This window comes from Xenopus tropicalis, chromosome 4 (genome assembly GCF_000004195.4).
Source record: "Xenopus tropicalis strain Nigerian chromosome 4, UCB_Xtro_10.0, whole genome shotgun sequence".
NCBI lineage: Eukaryota > Metazoa > Chordata > Amphibia > Anura > Pipidae > Xenopus > Xenopus tropicalis.
Genome location: NC_030680.2, coordinates 76,475,396 through 76,501,013, shown reverse-complemented (window position 1 = coordinate 76,501,013; position 25,618 = coordinate 76,475,396). Strand labels below are relative to the sequence as shown.

At 38.6% G+C, this 25,618-nt stretch overlaps 1 protein-coding gene across 1 annotated transcript; it reads left to right on the top strand.

Moving 5' to 3' along the window:
- The first annotated feature begins 1,792 nt into the window (after nt 1-1,792).
- elmo3 (engulfment and cell motility 3) lies at nt 1,793-25,100 on the top strand. The gene is made up of 21 exons (XM_002931647.4): nt 1,793-2,048; nt 5,273-5,367; nt 8,837-8,877; nt 9,857-9,929; nt 11,386-11,436; nt 12,376-12,545; nt 13,394-13,493; nt 13,966-14,117; nt 14,969-15,047; nt 15,631-15,681; nt 15,758-15,880; nt 16,558-16,686; nt 16,935-17,039; nt 18,840-18,948; nt 19,751-19,887; nt 21,090-21,253; nt 21,417-21,529; nt 21,694-21,798; nt 23,376-23,452; nt 24,519-24,596; nt 24,685-25,100. Exons 2-21 carry the CDS (start codon nt 5,290-5,292, stop codon nt 24,895-24,897), a joined length of 2,148 nt encoding a protein of 715 aa, XP_002931693.1. The 5' UTR covers nt 1,793-2,048; nt 5,273-5,289; the 3' UTR covers nt 24,898-25,100.
- Nucleotides 25,101-25,618: the final 518 nt, after the last annotated feature.

The window sequence follows — 25,618 nt, the reverse complement described above, 5'->3', positions numbered from 1 at the left end:
AGGGATGGGGAATGTGAGGAGAGCAGCAACATCTAATAAGTTCTGAATTGAAAGTGAAAGTAACTGTCTGCCCCACTTCTATGCCTAAGGCATAGAGGCGGGGTAAGCAAAATATGATTGACAGATGTGATTTTTAAATGCTTATATAATGGGTATGGATGTGTTAATAAAAAATGGCTTTTGGTTTTATATTTAATTTGAAAGGGGCTTTTATTATACAGCTTTTTATGTGTGGGTGACAGGTCCACTTTAAAGAAGGATAAAGTAAATGTTCTGGAATAGCCAAGTCAAAGTCCTGACCTGAAAGAGAAGAAAAGGTACAATCACTGGGGGTGCCAAAATGCTTACCTTATTCCCCGGGCTGGTGCTCCTGTTGGGCAAAAAATGCACCAGTCCGGGGTAGCTGAGAGAGAGCGATCATCTTCCTTCTTCTGTCCTCATGCTGACTTTTTCACTCTACTGCACATGTGCCGGCCCTGGGATTCCAAAGATAAGGGGTGCCTAACATTTTAAGTCTACATAGGTAGACTTAAAATACAGGCACATGTAGCCGATATCCGCCAAAAAACGTGAGACTTTGTATCTTCGGTGGATATTGGCTACATGTGCCTGCACCCGAGCGTATTTCATTCATTTGGGTGCAGGCACAGGTAGGAGCCTATGGCGGTATTTTCGGCAAGCGGAATATACGCCATACATACGCTCAGTGTGGCATCAGCCTAACATTCAAGAGCTGGGATAATAGGATTAGTGTCTCAACTAGTGATGTGCAGGTCTACCTGCACCCAACCATTACCTTCCCACTTTCTACCCACACCTTACCCTAAACCCCTGAGCCTCTGTATTTATAAACCTGCACCTGCCCCACCATCACAAAAGGGGTGGGGCGCAGTCAGAAATCTATAAATACTGAGCTCTAGAGGATGTGGGGCAAGGTCGGAACCGGGGGTTGCAGGGCCCACCGGGACTACCGCCCCAGGGGACCCCACCGGATGCGTCCCCTGCAGGGGCCCCCGCCGCACACCCCTAACCCCCCCAGAGGCCCCCGCCCAACAGGGCCGGAACTAGGGGTAGGCAGAAGAGGGGGCGCCAGGCAGAAGCCTCTCTTGCCTACCCCTTGTCTGTGCGCTCCATTTTCATTGCCCCCACCGCTTGTGATTACTCAGCGGGGGCAACAAACTATCGCAATCCCCCCCCCCGTGCGCGCGAACTAAGCATGCGCGCCCAAAACCAGGGGGGGGTTGTTTGCGTTAGCACAGGTGCAGGGGAGAGCTGGCCGACCGGGTTGCCTAGGGCGCCCGGTCGGCTCGGCCCGCCCCTGCGCCCAATGTTGTCCCCTGAATGTGCGAATGTAAGCGCATCAGGACTGGACACCGGCAGCCAGGGGAAGCGGCAACAGGGTCAAGTCTGGGCTGCCAGGGCCGGGGCTCTATAGACTTTTTGTATAACATCATTATTTCGAGTAGGTCCCTCCTAATCCTATTTTTACTCTGTAATCCTTGTTTGTTATTATTATGGTAAGACCCCTGTTCCTTATAAATTAATGTACAGCGCTTGCTGGCCCTATACAAATAAATGATGAGGATGATTTCAATATAATCCAAGTATCCAACCCTCAAACATGCAGCACGATAAATAATTGGCCACTACATGAAGTACTATCCAGATGCCATGTATGGAATGGAAGAATGGAGCTGAGGTACAGAGGTCGCTCCATACACACGCCCCCTCCTCTTACTCACAAATGTACTGTTTGAAGTGGCGGCCAGAGAGCCCGCATGCCCGGGAAATGACTGATGCTGAGATAATGCAGGAAAGGCCGTTGAACTAGTAGCACTGGCTGCTTCCCAGCCCTTATCTCCCCGGCTCCCAGGAACAGCGCTGCAGAGCAAACAGCAGTGGAATGCAGACTTGTTCTAACCCATTCCAATCCCCTCCTCTACCCCATAGTTCCCTCTGTCTCCACCTCTCTTTCTCCCTCCCTCCTGTTCTCCTCCACCTTTCTCTCTCTCTCCTTTCTGCACAGGCTGACAGGAAATAAGTTACAGGTAATATGCTTTAGCAGGCAAGTTCTTCACAGGCAGACAACGATCAGGGCGTTCATCTTTGTTACCAGTCACTCATATTTGCCTACTAATCTCCTCCGCTTGTTTGTGTGTTCGTGTTCCCTCTCAGCCTTTCAGCTTTCTCTTCTGTCACCCTCTCTTGACTTATTGTTTCTTTGGTACCCCCCCTCCTGCAGCCTCGCTGCCCCAGCCCATAATATTGTACCCCTCCCCTCCCAGCTCTCTCACTGTACATATCAATATTTCCTTTCAGTTGCTCCACATCTGCCGCATTGTCCTCTCCATCTATGGGGAGTCTTTATTAATCCAACAATTAGGAGCTTGTGTATTTTTTTCTATGTTTAAATGCCATATTCTGTGACAGATAAATGCTATATTCTGTGGGTTTTACTTTCTTTTTCTGGTACAAAACATGAAGAATATGTTCTTGCAGAGCCTCCCCCAATCATCTGAAATATTTATAGATTTTTCTAGATACAGTAACAATGTAGACTTGTGTATTCTGAAATATTTAGATGCAAGGCTGGGTTCTCATGAACTAAAAAGTCTTATCAGACAAGAAAACAATTTTTTAGTTTTGTTATTGTCGTTGGCGATAACAGTTTGGATGGCAAGTTCTACAGAAAATATTCAATATATTATATAAAATGTGCCTGATGAAGTTTAAGTTATGTTTTGGGGTCAAGTGCGATGATGTATAATGGATTAAGGGTGTGTTAATTTAAGGGAAATGTTTGGATAATAATGCTGGGAAGGTGCAGTGATCATTTATTAATCTGGTGCTTTGTGCAAAGTATCAGCACAATTTGTCATGTTTTTTTTTTATTCACAATGCAGTGTTCTAATTGGTATTCAAGCCTAACTGCAGTTAAGAAATAAATTGTGTGCTTGAGCCAGATGTGTCAGTACAGGCAAAATACTTGTAATTTGTTTGGCAAATAAGTTGTGGTGGCATTGATGGGTGATTCAGCATACTAACGTAGAAGCGCGTTTAGGTTCATTGTTCATAGGGATTATGCTTGCTTAAGGGAGACATAAAGTCTTGTGCCAGAGTGCACATAAAGGACCTCTTTGTGTCGAGTGTGCTGTGTCCTGTGCCCTTTTCTGAAAAGAAGGTGCAGCCGGCATATTCTTGTATAGCATGACTATAGATGAGCGCAGGCAGGCAATAATGCTTTACTAAAAGGTGTTTTGACTGGTTCAATTCTCTGCCCATTTTTGCACCTTTCAATCATAAATTAGCTCTTAAATGTCAAACAGTGCCACAGTGCAGGCAACATGTGTGGATGAGAAAGTGGCTAGTTTATTGACTGTCAAGATAAATTTTGTGGGTGATGGTCCAGGGGGACCCAGACCCAAAGCACTTGGGGGTCAGTCAATTGCTGTTTGAAATTGCAATATGCATCCTAAATATAACTTTTAGTTACACACTTTGTAGCTGAGAAATTAGTAATAAGTAGAGGTTGCTTTGCCAGTAAAAAAACATGCAAAGGTGATAATCATCTATGATATGCAGGGGCATGCATGTTTCCAGGGGGACTTTCATTATTGCATATTAGCAAAATGTTAATTTTTGCAGACTTTTGCCTAAAACATACCCTACAATAGTAGAGCTGGAGTTTTTCTGGCCTCTGTGGTGGAGGGCCGATAATGGAAGTCAGTTTTCACTACTTCCCTTTAAACCATACCTACTTTCAACCACACCCATGTTAACACAACATTTTTAAGACCATATCCACATTAATAGTGGTAGCACACCAAAAAGACAAGTGGTTGGTGGTCAGTGCAGGGATATCACCTATTACTAATATGTTTAAAATTTTTATCAAGTCATATTAAACCACACCCTTAAAGGGCATGTCAACCCCCCCAAAAATGTTTTGCATAATGAAAGAAAACATAATTCTAAGCAACTTTCCAATATAATATAATTAAAATTTTGTAGCGCTTTAAATGTTATTTGTAAATGTAATTGCTAACGAAAGCAGAATTTGCTCCTGGTTGTTACATTTTAAACAATTTTGCAAAGGTCAGTCTCCTCCAGCAAGGAAGGTCTGTCAGTCTGCTGGCTTGTGTTACATTGTTTCAACAGTCTGAGGCACCAGGGCAGGGTATAGAAAAGGACAGGCAAACAGTGCTTCTCGTAGCAATTATATATACAAATAACTCAAAAACCATTACAAACTTGTAATAAATGTATATTGCAAAGCTGCTTAGAATTTTGGTTTCTTTTATTAGGCAAAAAATTATATTTTGTGTTGCCTTGTCCTTTAAATCCATGTGCCTTCTTCCATATGGCAGGCACATAAGGTTGCATAGGGCAGGCAGAGTATGGCACACTCAGGTTGCCTAAGGAAGGCAGAGTATGGTACACACTGGCAGGGTAGGGCAGGCAGATTACAGCAGACATAGGCAGTGTAGGACAGACAGAGTATGGCACACATAGGCAGCATAGGGCATGCATAGTATGGCACACAAAGGTAGGCAGAGCATGGCATTCACAGCCAGCATAGGGTAGGCAGAGTATGACACACACACAGGCAGCATAGGGCAGGCAGAATATGGTACACACTGGCAGGAATAGGGCAGGCAGATTATGGCAGACATAGGCAGTGTGGGACAGGCAGAGTATGGCACATATAGGCAGCATAGGTCAGGCAGAGTATGGCACATATAGGCAGCCTAAATCTGAGGTGTGAATAATGCACGGGCCAGTTAATCTCAGTATTGATACCATTTAAAGCTTACAAAAAGGTAAGCAGTCACAATAGCCAGATAGATGGGGGGGGCACAGAATAGGGGACCCATTGACCGCCAGTTGGACAGCAGTGTTCTAGAATATTCTCTGCCACTGCCTTGCAAAGATGTGCCAATGTTGGTGCTTCAGCTGTGCCATAAAACACAGCCTTAAACACAAACTATATGCCCTGAAAAAATTGCTGCAACTGCCCTGCAAAGAGGAGCTTTGGCTGACTTCATTCTGTTTGTTCCAGTTGGAATCACTGCAAAACTGCATTGGCCCGGGTACTTTTCAGCAAAAACTGCTGAGCAGAGCTTAGAGGTTCATCTCAAATCCACAATGTGTGGCACTAACCTGAGGGGTTGACTACAGGCTAAACACCATGATTTACATGCTAAATCTTCCATATTAGTGAAGATATTAATGCCATTACAGCTGTTGGTGACCTGTTTACTCCTCCTTACAGATACAAGCTGAGGGGACATGGAGCCTCCAAAGAATATAGTTAAAATCGCCATACAGATGATGGGAGCCTATCCACAGCTTATCGATCTAAATCAGGTAATGTAAGTGGGCTCATTCACACAAGCATGAATTTTAAAACAATCCAAATCATATACAAAGGAAGGGGCAAATCATTTCGGGGTAAGAAGAGTAAGCTGTTTGGTAAGCTGTATGCAGGATAAAGTTAAAATATATGTACAAAATACAAATGAACTGTACATCTACAGGATAAATAGAATCCGTATATGGATTTGGCAAAATATAGACTCATCTGCAAACGATTTGACTTATTACAGAAACAACACTGGACCCTAATTTATTTATTTGCATTTATTTATTTACAAAAATGTATCACCTTCAGTAGCCCATTTATTTTATGCTAGATTCAGCTCAAACAGAATATCATTTCTCTTAAACCATTGCAAGATATTTTTGTAGACTTCAATAGAGTTTCCATATAATAAACCACAAGATAAGTTTTTCTCATTAAATTAAAGGGGTGGTTCACCTTTAATTTGACTTTTAGTATGTTATAGAATGTCCAGTCCCTAGCAACTTTACAATTGGTCTTTATTTTTTTTTTATTATAGTGTTTTAATTATTTGCCTTCCTTTTCTGCCTCTTTCTATCTTTCAGATGGGGGGGGGTCACATAAAAAATATTGCTCTGTGAGGCTACAGTTCTATTGTTATTGTTACTTTTTTTTTATTTATCTTTCTATTCAGTCTTTCATTCAAATCACTGCCTGGTTGCTAGTGTAAAAAAGACCTGAGCAATCAGAAAGCTGCTGAAATACCAAACTGGAGAGCTGTGAACAAAAAGCCAAATAAACGAAAAACCACAAAAAATATAAACCAAAAATGAATTCCAAATTGTGTCAGAATATAATTGTCAGCATCATACTAAGGGGCTGATTTACTTACCCACGAACGGGTCGAATGGAGTCCGATTGCGTTTTTTTCGTAATGATCGGTACTTTGCGATTTTTTCGTATGTTTTGCGATTTTTTCGGATTCTTTACGAATTTTTCGGATCCAATACGATTTTTGCGTAAAAACGCGAGTTTTCCTATCCATTACGAAAGTTGCGTAAAAAGTTGCGCATTTTGCGTAGCGTTAAAACTTAAGTTTTAACGCTACGAAAAATGCGCAACTTTTCGCGTAAGTTTTAACGCTACGCAAAATGCGCAACTTTTTACGCAACTTTCGTAATGGATACGAAAAACTCGCGTCTTTACGCAAAAATCGTATTGGATCCGAAAAATTCGTACAGAATCCGAAAAAATCGCAAAACATACGAAAAAGTCGCAAAATATTCGTTTTCAAGTCGGAACTTTTCCAATTCGGGTCGGATTCGTGGGTTAGTAAATCAGCCCCTAAAAGTTAATTTGAAGGTGAACCACCCATTTAAATTAAATTAAGCCCCGTAAATCACATAATATTAAAGGAAAAGCTTATCAAAGAAGTAGGGTTAAAATTAGGCTCTTTTGGGGTTTTGTACCAACCCAAAGCAATCACAGCCCTCTAGCAATGAAGATCTGTGTCTCTGGAGATGCCCCAGTAGCTCCCCATCTTCTTTTTTGCTGATTCACTGCTTATGCTCTGCGCTGCTTTCAGTTACTGAGCTTAGGGTCTGGCTCACAATATTACTATGTGTTTTACAAGTCATAATACAAGGCTGATTAATAATTAATACAGATTCTTATTAATTGGAAGCTCAGAAACCAGCACAGTTATCATCAGAATGTAATAATTAGCCCTGTAGCTTCAGCTTATATGACAGACAATCCTCATTTTCTGCTTGATAATTTACGACAGACGATTACGGCAGCTTACCTTCTCAATAGTTGCTCAGAGCACACAGAGCAAGTAAGTGTCACTAACAAAATCCAAGACAGGGAGCTTCTGTGCACAACTTCGAAGGACTGGATCGCTACTTTTACAAAGATACTGAACCTTTAGGCTGTAAATTCTGTACACAGTGTATAAAGTATGGCATTTTTACCTACTTTTTTTAAATGTTTAGTCCTACATTGAAGATTTGTATTCAGTTAAGTTGAGTTAAAATTTAAATATTTGCCTTTTTTTATGTGTGTAGGAAGGAATTTAGCTAAATCTGTGGCAAGGCAAATGCTGAGAATTTATTATAATTTTATAAATATTCTGTACCTTTTCAGAAAAAATCAAGTTTATCTTCACTGTCCCATTCTCAGCATCTGTCTCTCTTCAGGCAAGAATCAGGTGTCAGATTTTTATTGATCTAATATATCTTTTCCTAGCAAATGCATTAGAGCTAACTTAAATTACTGATTCCAGCACAGACAAAGTCTAACAAAATAACTGACTTGGGCATAAACCCTGCATGTAGTCAGACAGGATTTCTAGTTTCGAGTTTAAAAAGTGAGTTCTAATATATCTGCTAGGGAAAAGAAGCACCCCCCAAAGGGTGTATTAGACCTAGCTGTCAATCAATATTAGACTCCCAACTCCTATCAAGAAAATGACAAGAGACAGATGCTAAGAGGGGGATAATGAAGAGTAACTTGATTATTTTATAAATGGTACAGAACTTGTAATTGATTATATTTAGAAATATCAGTATGATAAAGTTTATATTAAATTTAAATTTGTTTAAAGTTAAAATTGTTCCCCTTTAAAATGAATGAAACAATTCTTACGTAAAATTAAAGAGTGACATCGTCCCATTACAGGGCAAGTAAAGCATGCAATAAAAATTACCTATATGCAGTGTTCCTCTCTCATGGGCTGATCTCTGTTTTTACACATATAACAAACAGCCTTGCATTTTGAAAGAGACACATATATTTATTTAGATCAACCCTGTGAAATACTTTGATACATTGTTTTTTTGCCAGTATGTATAGCTGTGACATTGAGTCTGGTATTCCCCATGTGATAGGTTGTTGGCTTAAATTTATTACTGAATTTTCTAATTTTCCACCTTCACACATACTTATTTCCTATGTATTAGGACTAAACGCCACTGGATATTTTGTAGGATGGTGTAGGATCGGCAGAAGGCATCCTACAAGTCGGATGTATGATACAACGACTGATACAAAAATCTGATGTATAAACTACATGAAATGATTGCCATCTGACATGGCACGCCTGTCAGAAGGGAACGCTGCACTCTGTGTTTATTTGACAAGACAAAATCTAGTGATGTCTTTTCTTTCTCATTGAAATACATTGACGAATGTAGATGCAGGAACAAAACACACTATGTGATTTTATCTATTGCGACTTTACATTACAGCTGTGGGGCTCAGATTTTGTAGGATCCTACAAAATCTTGTGCTGTTGCATGCTGTTGTGTGGTATTGCGTGCTGTTTCATGGTGTTGCATGACAAGATCAAATAAAATCTGACCACAAAATCTGATTAAAATCTCCCGCGGCATTTAGCCCTTACTCTGCACAATAAATACTTGCATGAACTAAACTCTGCTCTATTTGTAAAGCTGCAAAAAATCTTTATAATTAAAAATATTTTCTCTATTTCAGAGCAAACCTTTGTCAGCTGTGCTAAAGGATGTATGTGATGCGTAAGTGCCAGTCAAAACTCAGTCATCTTAGTGGTAGTACAGGAAAATAAAACTGATTTTTTTCTTATCGTTTTTTTGATAAATTCAATTAGGGTTATGTCCAAAAGGCTAGCATTACTGTGGTGTCAAACTTATTTCTATTTTAAATCAATGGTAGGTGGCAAATTCTTAATACTTTTTCACTGTACCTGCCTTTATGGTATAATGTTCCCTAAAGGAAGAAAATTGTTCAACTGCTTCATAGAGAGCAGGCCTTTTGTAAATTGACCAATTTATTTTTCCCAAAGTGCTGTATAAGATACATTTGGTCAGTTTCTGAATTTGCCTCTGGACTGTCCAAATAATCTCTTACTATGTATTTGCATTTGTTTTACTCTCCTTGCTAATCATTTCATCAATTTGAATATGAGCTAACTAGATTTCTGTTTTTTAACAAATCAGGTTGCATTATTTGTAGGTGTATGTGACAATGTTACGTCAATATTTGGCACATTCTGGCACATATTACTTCCTGTTGCTACAAGCAACAGTACTTATTTGACATACTTCAAACACATTCCATTTTGTTCTGCCTCAGAGTATTCTCTCTAACGTTCCTTTTTAATGTTTTTATTTTTTCAAGCATATATTGTAATCATTTCCTACATTTTACTGTGCCTTGTTATTAGTTATTCTCTCAGATCAATTAAACAATAAACCCATTAATACATTCTATATCATTGGCCTATTTAGTTACTGAGACAAATACTATTGTGGCCAAAAAGGGCACCTTTGCACTTTTTTTAAATAATGCACTAGTTCTGCCAGATATTTGATTAAAATAACAAAGCTGTTGTATTTACATATGTATATACTTTGTTTGCAATGAAACAACACACAAATAGATGGAAAAAAAATTACTTAAACGTATCTTAATCCCCACACAAATCAGAAAATGGACTGGCAACATTAACCTCTTGTTCTTCTTGCCATTCTCCAGGTGGAATATTAATAACTCAGAACACTATGCACTGCAGTATGTGGATGGGCACCAAGAATACATTACTGAGTCGGTGAGTTGAAACAGTATAGTGTGCTATTGCACAGGGGTGCTCATTTGTTCAGGGGTAGAGTGCAGTGATACCTTTGTTTGTTTTTTATTATTGGTAGAAGTTCCTAAGAGCAGTGGCACACCGGACATATGCTGTCTGCAGTAGTGGGGATTTACAGCAGACAAAACATCCTTATTTGCCTTCCCTCTGGCAGTAATGTGAACCATTGGTGGGGTAACATATGAGTTGCCCTCCGAAGAAGGCTGAAGGTTCCTCACATAGACGCTTTGGCCTACTTCGTGATGCAATCTATTTTTACATAAAAAACAGCTAGAGACAAGATTTTTAGATTTCAAAAATGGAATTTACATATATTTAAATGAGGACAGGAACTCCTTCTTGGTAGCTGAGGTTTTCTCACTAAGCATAATTTCAGAATAAGGAGCCAAAGCGTGAGATAAAGTGCAAGCTTGAATTTGTATAATGATTTTAAGTCACAGGGGCACCAGGAGACAGAACCTGAATAAAAACAAAGAGTTTGCAGTCTCAGGTCAGTGCTGTGGATCAAGGACACAGTGATATGGATATGCATCCAGATTGCCTAGGACTCTTATAAATTACGTCTTTAAGGATACATTTATTTTTTATCAAATGGGACATGTGTTGTGCTCTACCGTGCAGAAATATTTATGGTGGGAGTGTCATTCTATACATAATTCTTGCCTATAGAAATGTTTTACACCCTAACCTGTCTCCAAGAAGTGGGATAAATGATTAAAGTATAGCCTGTATAGTCTATATAGTCTGTATTGTTGGTTAAAGTATAGTCTGCTCAGGCTGGGGATATTGGGGTCAATTTAGTTTTTAAGGACATGTCAAACCAAAAATATTTTTTTGCCTAATAAAAGAAAACATAATTCCAAGCAAGTTTCCAATGTGAATTTTAAAGCAGAATTTGCTGAACTCCTGGTTGTTACTTTTTAAACAATGTTGCAAAGGTCAGTCTCCTCCTTCAAGACAGGTCTGTCAGTCTGTTGCCCTGTGTTACATTGTTTAAAGTGCCAGAGCCACTAGGGCAGAGAATAGAAAAGGACAGTCAAACACTGCTTTTAATAACAGTTATATATACGAATAAGTCAGAAACCACTGCAAATTTGTAATGAATGAATTTTGCAAAGCTGCTTAGAATTATGTTTTCTTTTATTAGGCCAAAATTTTATTTTGAGTTTGCTTGTCATTTAATAGCTGTGAGAAAGCAATAGTGCAGCATATTGTTTGTATATTTGAACCAGCATGAAAATTATTATTATATTGTGTTTATAAAGCACTATAGCTCTAGACTTTTTCTATGCAATGCAGCAAACTTCACAAAAATATACATAGATTGAGCTTAGATAAGTTATTTATAGAGACATTTATTGTGTGGATAACTGTAAAATAAATTTTCATTATTAATTTTCATTTTTTTTTAATTAAGAACCGAACGGCAATAAAAAATGGCAGCATCCTGAGACTAACAACATCCCCGGTAAGCTAAAAAGCCCAAAGCAATGAAATTTCATTTAATGAACATGCTGGTGAGATTGCTCTACTCTTGTAATGTATCTACAGTATGCATGTAATTCATTTATACTGCTTGCAACTAAATATTTACATGACTGATAACTGAAGTCAGTGGGTCTCATTTATAAACACTGGGCAAATTTTTACCTGGGTAAGAACCCATGGCAACCAATCAAATATGCACTCTCATTGTTCAACCTGCAAGTGGCTGAAAAAAAGCCTATCATTGTTTATAAATAAGCCACAGTTACTCCCATAATTTGAGGTATGGCTGATTCATGTCTGCTTAGCATTCCATACTGCATTCCATACAGTCTCTTTATGGATAGCTTCCCCTGCATCACTTGTCAAGTGAAGGGCAAAGGGGAAAAAGCAGTAGTGTCCCATCTAGGAATTAGTCTGCCCATGGGTTAACTAGTAATTAAAAAAGAAGGAAAATTACAATTGTAATTGCTTATCTTATACCCCTGGCTAGTGCTCCTGTTAGGAGAAAACTGCACCAGCCGGGCTGTGTGCGATCCTCTTCCTTCTTCAGTCTGCGCAGCTCAACTGCACACGAGCAAAAGGAGAAGGAAGGAATATGATCGCTGGCCTGCATTAACCCTGGGTTGGTGCAGTTTTCTCCTAACAAAGCAGGAGCACCCACTGGAGGTTTCAGGTAAGCGATAACAATCACTGGGGGTTGCCTAAAATGTACCCCCCTTCCCCCCCCCCCCCAGGGATTTATCCTCATAGCCATTGTAAATGTATTACTTGCTGTGTTTTAGATTGCTTTTGTGTTTTTTGAACTGGCTACACTTTTCATGTTACAGACGTTAACCTTATCCCTTTGCTAATAATCCTCCATCTGTTATTGATCATTTATCATCCTTTTTGGTAAATGATATGCCTCTATGTCTTGCAGGACAAGGAGGCCAGCAGTCTTTGTAATGGAGCACAAAGCCAAAACCAAGATGTGAAGTCTGAATCTCTGAAGAAGCTTGCTGATCTTTCACGAGATGTTACATTTGCTCAGGAATTCATCAGCCGTGACGGTCTCACCATTTTATCCAAGATTATAGAAGAAGAAAAAGAGTAAGGTTTACTAAATGGTACCATCCTATAGCATCTTATTGTACTGTTATGGCAAGTAATTTGCAAAAACTGACTGAACATCAAATCCTGTCAAGTAGGCAGAAGGAGACATATACTATGACTTATATCTTTTTGGCTGCTGCTTGACCACAATGCCAGGATCCCTTTATAGCCATACCGCAGGCTAGCAACTAGTAAATAAAGAGATTTTTATCATTAAGCAGTATGAAAAAATGTATTTGATGGTGTAGTCATTTTAACAGACATTTTATAAATGGCTAATCAGTTTGACAGGTAAGTAATCTCTGTAATATACACCTTTTAATAAAACATAAAATTAAGGTGTAAGGACTACCTACTATGTTCTTTTCAATGTTCATTTTCACAGATATTAATTTTACCAGGGATTTTGGCCCTGGCGAGCTTTGTTTACAATATTATAAATTAGTGTGAATTATAACTATAAATAACAGCTTGGATAATGGGTGGGGCAATTACCAGAGCCTCATATTTTCAATACAGATGTTTTGGTTGTAATATTATGAATCAGTAGGCAGGTAGTAGGTTGAGAGGAGCTAAGCCTTTGACAAATCCTTCAACCGTTCTGTAAAATACAGGAGTAAGGTTCCTTTAAAATCTTAAATCAGTTTTTTAAGGGAAAAAATTTGTATAATTATTTATCATGTGGAGGATGTTGGGCTTTCTAAGACAGGGATCTGCAAACTATGCCTCCTACTAGCAATCCTAATTTTAGCTGGACTATTCCAGGCTGAATGTCCAAAGTCTAAGATGTTCTGCTCAGAAACTCTTTTGCAGGAAGAACTCTTACAGCTCTTTATTTTTCTTAGGCTGGGAAAGATAATGGCTCACACGCTTAGAGCAATCTCAGAGCTGATGGAGCATGGCTTTGTCTCTTGGGAAACCTTCAGTACAACATTTATACACAAGGTAAGGGAAATGTCTGCATGAAAATGTGTTGAGCGCAGTTTTTCGTTAGTACAGGTATGGGACCTGTTATCCAGAATGTAGACTTAAGGTATGAAGATCCAAATTACAGAAAGACCCCTTATCCGGAATACCCTTGGTCCCGAGCATTCTGTATAACAGGTCCTATACCTGTACAAGGTATTGTTTTATTATTACAGAGAAAAAGGAAATCATTTTTAAATTATTTGCTTATAATGGAGTCAATGAGAGATGGCCTTTCCACAATTCGGAACTTTCTGGATAACGGGTTTCTGGATAAGGGATCCCATACCAGTATCAATGAAGTAATATCATGGTTACATTTGTATTTATTATTATTAATTGTACAGTTCCAAATACAATAGCAATAAGTGTTTGCAATATAAATAATAACAAGCCACACATCAATAAGAATAACTGTGTAGATGTATAAAAAAATATCTCTTCTTTTTAGGTTGCAACATTTGTCAACATGAATCTAATGGATTCAGAGATCACACAACTTTCATTGGCTATTCTGGAGAGTGTAGTGCAGAGTGACACCAACCTTGGAGAGTTAGTAAGGCGGGAAGTTACCCTAGACAGGCTGCTTGTCCTTCTTCAGGTGTAAGTTGAATGTTGTTTCTCTCACTAACTTTTCTGGTAGATAGGAATACATAAACTGTTAAGATCTGCCTTTCCACAGCCCTATTTTTCTTCCCATGGGTTTTGTTGTAATTAACCAACAGTTTGCGTGAGAAGCAGTCTATTTATCAGAGCAACTAACTAAAAATCTAGCCAGCCAGCTGGTGCAGTTGCAACTGCATCGCAAAGTCCAGCACATGTTCTGGGCCATACTGTGACATAGCAGTCTGAACATAAGTGACTAGTGCAATTTGGCCATTAAGATGTGTCACCAAAACCATATTACCAGCTTATTAGCCAATGGGCCAGTAAACTGGAAACCATGAAATCAGCCCATCACACCAGGTTTTGGAGGTTACCTTTGGTTTTGTATATGAATTCTGGCTAGGTTATCTGCCACTTACTTACAAAATTCATTGTGCAAGGTGGAAAATACTTAGATGAAAATCCTCATAGATCCTGGATTTAGATTGTGGAGTTAGAAAGACCTATAATAACTAGAATACACCTATGGCTCAATAAATTTTATATGTAGAATCACTAAATTACTTTTCTTGGGTTCCATACTTCATGGGTCATTTCAGAATGTGATGCATACTGATATTTTAGGTTTACAGCAGAATGATTTGGGCTCTAGCAATAATCTAGTATTTCATGTTTTTTTGTATGCTTATAGGAAAGTAGTAACATATGGGTGTAAAATCTTGGCAGGGAATTCATTTGTAATTAATAAAACTGATAAGACATACATTTGCAGATTGTAGTGAGTTATATGAACCGAACAGCATAACATGAATGAATGTTCTAAGAATACAATTCTTTCTTTTCAATAGGACCAATAAAGAGATGCAGACAAAGGTCATGGCTCTTTTCATTGCTTTAATGCAGAAAGTGGGAGACAAGGAGAGAGAGGTAAGAGAGCAAGTGAAGATAATTGAGGCTGAAACATCACAGGCGCAAGCTATGCCTATTTGTGTGCAATTTACTAACTGCAATAGACATTTACACTTCCGGTATCTATTGCAAAATTTTACCCTTGATTGTAGAGGACACAATTATACTGGAATTTTAAGTAAAGAATGTTGTATTATGGGTAATAAACATAGTGAACTTTGACAGTTGTTTGCACTGTGAACTTGATTATTAATGGAGACCTTATGTTTTCATGGTCTGCGAGTATAATCTTTTTATGCATGATCATAAACATTTTTGGACTGCTGAGTTCCTACAAAAGGCATACATTGCTAAGTGACCAAGTGACACTTGCCTCACAAGCGCTAAAACCTCACTTCAGGCAATTGCTGTTATAGGTAGTTGGGAAATACACTGTATATAAAGTGACCTGAAAGCTGCTGTGGTGCTTAAAACCACCCTGTGTGTCATCAGCAAATTGAGGCTTAGCTTTCAAAGGCAGTTTTGCTCCTCCCCTTATTAGCTTCTAGGAACTGTAAATTAAAAATCTGATGATATTCTACAAATGTTATTCTGCTTTCAGGAAATGCTAGAATATCTATGGAAGAAGAACATGCGCCAGTTTATTCACAAGGTAAGAGAATCACTAACATGAGACAGTAGTGAGTGCATTTATACTGACTATTAATATCTGACCTCTGGATTTACAGCATATAATAAATGAATGGTCGATCCTGGGGGATGAAATGAGCCATTACCTGTATGTGCTGCAATGCTTGAGTCTGGGCCTGTTGGAACCACGCATGAGAAACTGCATGGATGCTAATGATGCTGTGAGTGATACAGAGCTAAATTTCCTTACAATAGGTGTCCAGACCAATATAATTTTAGATGTCTTGGAGTTATTCTCAAGCCATGTCACATAACCTTCTAAAAAGTTTCAAAAACTGGCTTTCCAAAATGGATGTGTGTATGCTTAGCCACATTTTAAATTTAATTTCTTTGACCAATATGCTTAATGGGCTACAGTAGACTACTAATGGTAGTTAGAGCTCTCCTAAATGCCCCAAAGTTAACACGGGAGTACTCTATTCATTAAATAAATGTATATGTTATATATAATTAAAGAAAATGAAATAATGCTGTGATAAAAGGATATTCAAAACTATATGTATTTACTGTGTATTAAAGCTCTGTTGTAATTTACACTGCCAAAGTTATTGTGCGGGGACAGGACGCAAAGTGCAAATATAGGGACACTCTCCCCTGTCAGTAAGTGCCTAAAGACTGAGTTCACTGCACTCCCATTATAAAGCTCAAAGACCTGCTCTCCCCTACATTTACGCAAGTTGGGAAGTGCTGGCAGGCGCAGGGTGCCATGTACTGAATGTTTTGTTTCCCACTGGCACTGCCATCTGCACTTTATGGCAAAATCGAACTGCGCCATTTAGGTGCATATATTAATATTCATAAACTACAGTACACACTTTCATGCCTCTTATCCACACAGGACCAGCGGCAACAACTTCAAAGTTTGCGAATTGCGGCATTTCCCCAGGAGGGTGAAGATGGCGGCCACATGAGCTCAGAGAGGCGGCGCTCACTTTGTGCTAAAGAATTCCGCAAGCTAGGCTTCCTTGTGAGTTTATGTGTTCTATGTAGTCATACATATTTATATGGGTGGGAGGTGCCATACCTGTAGCAAACTTGCTCTGTGCCCAGTTAACACTATATCATACTATAATATGTTTTAAGTTCAGGTACCCTATCACTATATGTTCCTTATTTGATGAATTTATAGAAATTACAGATAGATTTACATTTATTTTACACAAATCATTATATTTTAGTATAGTTCTTTAGTCTTTGTTTTTCTGCCTCAAACAGAATAGTGGAAGTCCTTGGCAAGATTTGTGTTTTTCACCTCCCGGACTCCTGGCACTGGATAACATGGTGTACTTTTCTACTAGATGTCCCAATGCTTACAGCAGGGTAAGTGAAATCAGTACTAAGTCTCTGGAGAGGACCGCATAAAATGGATCCTAGCGGGTCTGTGCTATTTGTACATTTATGAAGGGTGAAGCTGCCAAGCCCTGCAAATGTAAAGAGGTAAGACTGAGCTACTTCGCAGTGTGTGAAGACGTATATGGATCTGTACTAAGGGCTTTCTCAGCAACCATCCAATATTTCATATCCTGCTAAGCATGAAAAAGGACTAGCTTAGACCACGTCTATCCTTAGAGTCATATCTGCAGCTGCATAACTTAGGGCCCTCCCCTTACATTAACACTATACAGCTTCTCTCCTGTAACCAAATGTGTAGGGCCCTTGTTAACAGATAGATGAGTTTTGTCTGAAAATTGTTTGTAAATGTAAAGCTAGGGCAAGAGAAATTGTCAATGTTGTTTCTGAAAGTGTCCTGCAACTTTTGGGGAGGAACCTGATTAACATTTTCCCTATGTTCTGTACTAAAGTACAAAGGGTTTCTCATCAACAAACCAACTTTCTTCAAGTCATTTGATTGTTTGTGTAAAGACAATATGTAAAGCATAGATTACAGTATGAGTATTTTTGTTTAATTTCCATGTGAATCGGCATGTATGGTGTTAGAAGCTTTGGTTGCAAAGCCGAGCAAGTTTGTTATTGTTCGGGCATTTGGCAGTCTAGGTAGGATAGCATGTCGGACAAACAACTCGCTCTGTTTTTCCCGAGTAGCCTGAAGTTTCTTCCTGAAGCAACTGGGGGCTACATTGGAAAAATAAAGCAACATGTATATTGCTGTGGGAAAGAATGCAGGAGATTTGTTGCCCACAACAGTGCAGATTTATTACAGGTGACTCAATGTGCGCCATTACCATTAAATTTAGGTGTTCAAACCCTGTGTCTCCCAGACCCAGAGGAGTCAGCAACAGCAATGCAAAGTTGAGGCAGCTAAATAATTTGTCTTTCAATCATAGAAGGATCAAAGGCACATAATATATAACAAAACCATGCTTAATAGGTTTCATGTGAATGGTATTTAACAGGATAGTTCACCTTTAAGTTAACTTTTAGTGTATTATACAATGGCCCTTAGCAACTTTTCAACTTTTCTTCACTTTTTCTAGTTTCTAGTGGAATTATTTGCCTTCCTCCTCTGACTCTTTCCATCTTTCAAATGAGCGTCACTGACCCCAGCAGCCGTGTAAAGCAACAACTTTGTTTTTACTTTTTATTACTCATATTTCAATTCAGGCCCTTTCATATTCCATTCTCTCATGTAAGCCACTGTCTGCTTGCTAGCATCATTTGGACCCTAGCAATCAGATATCTACCAAAATTCCAAACTGGGGAGCTGTTAACAAAAAGCTAAATAATTCAAAAACCTCATATAATAAAAAATAAAGACCAATTGCAAGCTTTTATTAGAATAGCACTCTCTACATAATACTAAAACATAGTTTTAAATTGGGAAAAGGGATTCATTTACAGTGACATCAAACAAGTGCTAGAGCACCAAGAGCAGCAAATAGTGTATTTCAGGGAAAGGGAAAGAGGCCTAAGTTTTCCTCCACACCCCCATTCATGAATACAGCACTGCCAAATGCAGGCACTGCATTCATGAGGCCACAAGCATTTAGCACTAACTGTGGGGCAAGGAACAAAGGGCAAAACATGGAGCTTGTTTTAGCACTTTGCACCCTTCCACCACCACCAATAAATAACCCCTTAGGTCTCTAAACAAGCAAAACAAAATGTTTAAAATACATTTAAACATTTATACATCATTGTTCATATGTGATTTCTCCTAAGTTTGTGCTTGAAAACAGCAGCCGGGAAGATCAGCATGCCTGTCCGTTTGCACGAAGCAGCATTCATCTAAGCTTGATGTTATGTGACATCCTACGAGTTGGAGAGCCTGGTGGGTTTGTGTCCATGACTTCCTGTCTCTTCTACCCTTCCTTTGTTTATATATGAAATTAGGAACATGATTCTAATTGATTAAGTGATTTACCAGCCACAACATTTCTTTTACCCTAATAATCCACTCTCTGTTAGATTATCTATTGATAATAGTACTGACTGACGTTGAAAACATGCACTTTGGTTTTATTTTTACTTGTATTCATACTGTATGAATTATATGTTATTGTGTTTTTTTACTATTTAATGATTGTGGAAATAAATTGATTGATTTTACCACAAGTAGTGATTTGTGAGCGCCAACTCTTAGGGGTTAATATTGGAAGCACTCCATGGATTAGATAGAGGAAGGCAGCTCAGAGACACATAATTCTTTTTCACTATTGAGAAGTTAAGTGGTGGGGCCTTTCACCTTTTTTTTTTTTTTTCTCTCTCTCACTGGTCTTCTAACAATAGTAAATTCACTTTGACACTTTTAGAGCACGGATAAGGTTTGCACATATCTTCCTTTCTTTTAGTTTGTCACTGTCTGCATTTATTTCCATTATGTTTGTCCTGCAATGCCTAATTTAAATGATCTTAGTTTGAGATTATCTCTATTATCATATCATAATAGGGTTTTCCAACATATGGCTTTTTTAATTTCCAATACCTTTCCATAGCAGGTTCCTGGCTAAATACTATTTTGCTTTCTCCTGTATACAAACAGCCAGTAGTTCTTTTGGTTCTTTGTATAAATGTTGCTTTCTGTTTTACACTACTGGTTGTAAATACTATTTCCACATGTTTTGTTTTTTTAGCATCAGAGACTGGGCAGAATTTCCTCACCTTGTTTTATGCACAAGATCACTTTCTGCAGGAGCTCTTCTGTGTTTGTATACAGCTGCTTAACAAAACATGGAAGGAGATGAGGGCAACCCAGGAAGATTTTGACAAGGTTAATTTTAATCCGTCTTCATGCAAACTTGCCTGCATCAGTACAGAACTGACTGGAGACATGTACTGTTAGAGGAGGGGGGCAGCACTGTGAATAAATTACTGGGATTAAAAGAGCCCTGGGTTTGATTCCAGTGCCATCTCCTTTGGAAAAGTAATTTAATTCTCTTGCCCTTTAGGCACCAAGATGAGATTATAAGGCTCATTTACAAATGGAGGGGGGGCAAGTTGCAAAGCGAAAAATTACATTTAAGCACCTTGTCCAAAACATTTTCATTTTACCTGTCTGCTGCATCACGCACAGATAATTAAAGGCACTGAGCACAGTAACAAGGACAAAGAGCTGGACAAAAGCAATAAATGTATGGCGCCTTAGTACATAAACTGACTAGTAAATGATCTTGCATGGTGCCTGTGCCTAATGTATGCTGTCTACAAAGAGCTATATAAAGGCAATATAAAGGTGATCAGTGACAAACCAATTAGATTAGAACTGTTATCCTGGATAATAATAGTGATTAATTTAAAAGAACCTGTGTCGAACTTTTCCCATTGTTATTAATATGCTTAAAAAGCAGAGGCCTGTGTTTTTTCTTTATAGTTGCTGTTTCATACATATGCTTAGCCTTTCTCACCAAGCATTAAAAAATTCAGCTGAAATGATCTGTAGAATGTCCCTGTCAAGAACCCTGCTGAAGTTCTAATAGGAGCATGCTAGTGACCATTTATGCCATTGCCCTTGGTTGGTAATATGCTTAATATGCTTACTTCCACTCACATATTACCATTCAGGAGGTGTCAAGTTTACCGGCCTTTTAGTCATTGAACACTTGTGTCCCTGCTTACAAACCTTGTTTGGTGGGGTAATTTTTAAAGAGGATCTCTACCTAAATTAGCCACCCATGTGTTAGGCCAAATTGGGCCAACAATTAGATCATACTGCGGCTCTATGGAGACCCGTTGGGCTAGATACCAATCAGACTGGGCCCCATTCACAGGGCAATACATTGACGACTTGGTATGGAGGGGCTGTATAAGCAGCTTTTATTAGCCTGTGTATAGATCTTTAGAAATATTGTGCCTTTGCCTAAACACAGCACTGTATAAATGCAAACCAAAGGTCATTAACTGGTTTGCTTTATTGAGGAGATAATTGAAAATAATATTGATCAAACCAAGTAAACCAATGCTTTCCCCTCACAGGTGATGAACGTAGTTAAAGAGCAGATATCTAGGACCTTTGCTAATCCTCCCTCTTCTCTGGATTCCTTTCGTGGAAGAATCTTCTCCCTAAATTACAGTGAAATTTTGAAACTACGTCAAGCAGAAAGGGTGAACCAAGATGAAGTCCTTTCCCCACCAGTGATGTAAGTTACAGACAAATGCCATTATCAGAAAGACTCTTTAATTAATGGGAACTGGCAAAAATGAGATTGATAGAGGATATAGCAAACTTGAATACAGGACACACTTGAGAAATGAGTATGAAAACTGAGGGAAAAATAATATACTGTACTTTTTTCTTTTTAGGGAATTGAGAAAGGCTTTAAAAACAGACCTTTTAAGTCTGATAAAACAGCACAGACTTCATTACTTGTGTGAGGGTACCAAGTTTCGAAAGATCAGCAACCGCAGGAGACAAGGTAAAGTAGAAATTTCTATGCATTAAAAAAAATTTATATATAAAAAAAAAACTTAAATGCTTAGAATAAGTCCATATGTAATTTATGTTAATTAAAAGTGAAATACCTAGCTTCCATCCCCTAGAAAAATGCTGATCTTCTCTAAATCATTATTTCTCTTGCAGACAAACTATGGTTTTGTCGCCTCTCCCCCAATCACAAAGTTCTACATTATGGAGACCTGGAAGATAACATTGATAATCCTCCAGTGGAAATGCTCCAGGAAAAAAGTGAGTCCAGAATGACATTCTGCTGTGATTATATTCAAGGCATTGGTTGGCTGCGAGTTACTTGGGTGGTAATGCAAAAAGACCATGCCAGAATTGGGCTGCAAGGTATAAGGGGGGTGAGTCAATATTGGGCAGGTAGGCTTGGGTGCAAGGTAAATTTGTTATTAAATTTCCACACAACAAAAATACAGTCCAGTAGCAAGGCTTGCTCCTTACCCTCGGAGACAAAATTTAGCAGAGCAAATTTGAGAATTTAAGCAGCAAGGCAAAGATGGTTTCATATTATTCTTAAATCAAAATTAGGCATGGAAATTTGGGGTTATGAGAAGAAAGGCTGAGATGGGTAGAGAATAGTTGAGACTAAACAGCAAGGTAGAGGTTGAACATGTTATTTAAAGTGCAAGGCAACACTAGACAGGGAGTTTTGGGTGGTGTAAGGAATAAGGCTTAGGTGGGCAGGTAGTTGTGAGAGTAAAAAGCAAGGTACCTGCATGTTACTTGGTGGCTGAGACAATGCTGGGCAGGGAGTTTTGGTGTGGTGTAAGAAGCAAAGCTCAGGTTGGAAGTAAGTTGCAACGGTAAAGAACCAGGTAGAAGCTGAGTGTAAGTTATTTAGGGAGTGAACCTAAATGGGGAAGTAGGTTGTGAAGTTTATAGGAAACAAGGTATGGTGTCAAGGCAGAAGCAAAGGAAATTATTGAGAGATGATTACTGTTTGCTTAAAGGTGTACATGTTTTTGTATCCTCCCCTAAAATACATCCAATCGCTCTATCAATCCTTAGTCAAGGCAATAATTCTCTATGTACCCTTTACACATCACTTTCTGTTCTTTCCCTCCCTCCTCCTCATTCTCAAAATTCCTTCTGCTACTTCAGTGCTCAGTCCTACCTCCTTGGTTGCCAGCCCTCCTCTGTTCCATATCAGCAATCCTTGGGGAAACGTTAGTTCCAAAGGTAGGGTAAAGGAAAAAAAAAACAACTATGAGGATTGTGGAGGGTTGAAAAGTTAAATAGTAGAGTGTACTGCTAAGAGCTGACTGCTCAGGACTGACTGACTGTGAGCTATGTAAAGGGGACATGTCAAACTGTTACATGAGTGTGCATGTACAGAGCATGTATTTGAGGAGATGATGTCCTAAAGTTGTGCTGTCCAACTTCATTTACAAAGAGTTGTGTATAACAGCTATTAGTTGCTAAAGGGCCACACACGCTAAATATTTTTCTATACAGCCCCTTTTCTAGCTTCACTTTTCAAAAGCAAATTTTTTCCATTGAACAGCTACACTGCCAGCTTGCCTCAAAGCACTAGCATGAAATGAGCAAAGAGGACAGACAGCACATGAAAATAAAACCATTCATTCATTAATTTACATTTTCTTTTGTATTGTGTATATTCAATAAAAATAAGAATAAATTGTAAATATGCCGTTAAACTGCCTTCCAATGGCCAAACAACTGAAGGTACTTGCTTCCCATTGTCTAAGCATTGTTTCACTGTTCTGTGGGATTGTTGCAAACAGCACAGACAACTTTGTCTTTTTGTGCAGTGCCTGTTACTCTGTATGTCCTTTCCTTAGTTTCAGTGTCTGATATTAAAGATGTGCTAACGGGAAGAGATTGCCCACACATGAGGGAAAAAGGAAAACAAAATAAGGTAGGAATTGTGGATGTTTCAAGTTGTCTTTAGAAATCGCCCTACTAACAACAAAATCAATAAAGAAAATCAGATGTTGCAAGTAATAGTCACCAGGAGTGTGCGTGTTTAACGGCATTGGGTTTGATTGGATCATATTTAGGTTAGTGAAAATGCGCAGGTAGGTGAAGTATATAATAAATATTATATAATACATAAAATAGTGGCTCTCTGGAGTGGTACTCTAAACCATATAGCTCAGACAATCTATAATGTACAAGATAATGGTACTCTGGGCATAGTAGCTAGCAAGTAATTACATAGGTTATAAGAGTTTCAGCTTAATAACCCCTCAGATATCTGCAGTAGTAGAGGCAAAATAGCTATTTTTATTATGGCTAATAGCAAAAGCACAGGAAATTGGTATTTTTAGATATAACACTCCCATTTAGGAAAGCATTCCCATTTTAACCAAGCATTCCAGCATTCTCTGGTATAAAAAGTCGGACCTTGTGCACATTACTGTACCCCAGTACCAAAGATTGTGCACTATTCTTCCAGCTTAAAGGGATTCTGTCATGATTTTCTGATGTTTTTATTTTTGAACCAATATATGCATTTTTTTCTGTAATATTGGTGTGTAGGTAGCGATTTCAATGCGTTGTGCCTGATTCTGTACTTTCAAAAAGAGCCAGCACATCACAATGGAACTGCTTTCAGATAAGCTATTGTTTCTGTTACTCAGTGTAACTGGATGAGTCCCAAGCCAGACTTAAATGTTTTAATATTGAGTGCTATTCTCATATATACCACTAGGTGGGGCGGGGGAGTTGTATCTTTCTACCTGACATCACTTCAACTTGCAGCACAGTAGTAAAGAGTGACTGAAGTTTATCAGAATACAAGTCACATGGCTGAGGGAACATGGGAGTCTAAGAATATGTTTAGCCCCATGTCAGATTTTAAAATAAAATATAAATCAATCTGTTTCAATGCAGGATTCGTTTGGAGGGCTGATGCATTTTGTAAAAAGACATGTTTTGCTGCAACAGAATCCTTTTAACTTTTCTTATTATCCCATTTTCAGGAAATTGTGGAAAGGGCATTTTCCATCTGTTATGATGTAGACAGCTGTTTAAACTTCATCGCAGCTACACATAGTGAGGTAAGAAACAAAGCTGATTGACACGTAAGAGAAAATCCACGTTACAAATGTTATATTTTGAATAAGCTTGAACAATGTTTATTTTTAGTTCTGTCTCTGGATGGATGGACTGAATGCCTTGCTGGGTCGGGAAATGACCAGCGAGTATACAAGGAATGACTTGGATGTCCTTCTAAGTACAGAGCTCAAGCTGAGGCTATTAGACCTGGAGAATATTCCAATACCTGAGCACCCGCCACCCATTCCCCCACGCCCACAGAACTATGACTACTGCTATCAATTCACCTCCACAGAGGCCTGACACTTGTCACTACACTAATCAGGACACATCCCAAAACAGGTCCAGTACATACTCACACTGTGTAATGATTGGCTTTTCTAAAGGAGCTGCCGTAATGTACAGAAGTATTAGCTATATTGCTAATAAGTATCCAGAATGTGTATTTTTTGTGTGAATTTTTTCTTATAAAATAAATTGTAATTATCTAATGTTAAGAGCACCCAGACATGAATTTGGTTTTATTTGATTGAGTCCTTCATTTACTCATTTCGTTTTTGTTAGAACCCCAGCACGACCATGTGTACATAAATGTCTTGTCTGTTGGAAATAAAACCGTTAGGGGAACTATACTTTTTACAAAGGTAAGGCTTATTGGACTGAAAAGCACATTGGCAATTTATTTATCACATGTTTTATCCCATCATATAACTGGCACTGTGATTCCTGCCTAAAAGACATAATGACACAGTGGTGGCCAAATCATGAAAGCCTATGAAATGATTGCTTGCACTGGTGTTGGAATCACTTATATGCAAACCCATTATCCAGATAGCTCTACATTACTGGAAGGACATCTCCCATAGAGTTCTTTTAAAAGAAGAACATCAGACCAGCCCTTTTTTTAATCCTGACTACGCCAGTCAAAAGGTGGCGCTGTTGTAACAAAATTTAATTCATATTAATAGTACACATTCCTCTTAATAGTTTTGAATCTTAAAAAAAAATGAATAGCACTCACCAA

Bases quoted from the DNA above. Each gene is read 5' to 3' on its own strand.
- elmo3 (XM_002931647.4), top strand. From the start codon at position 5,290: ATGGAGCCTCCAAAGAATATAGTTAAAATCGCCATACAGATGATGGGA. The intron at 19,888-21,089 runs GTTAATTTTAAT...TTCCCCTCACAG, and splicing joins CCCAGGAAGATTTTGACAAG to GTGATGAACGTAGTTAAAGA. The intron at 23,453-24,518 runs GTAGGAATTGTG...TCCCATTTTCAG, and splicing joins AAAAAGGAAAACAAAATAAG to GAAATTGTGGAAAGGGCATT.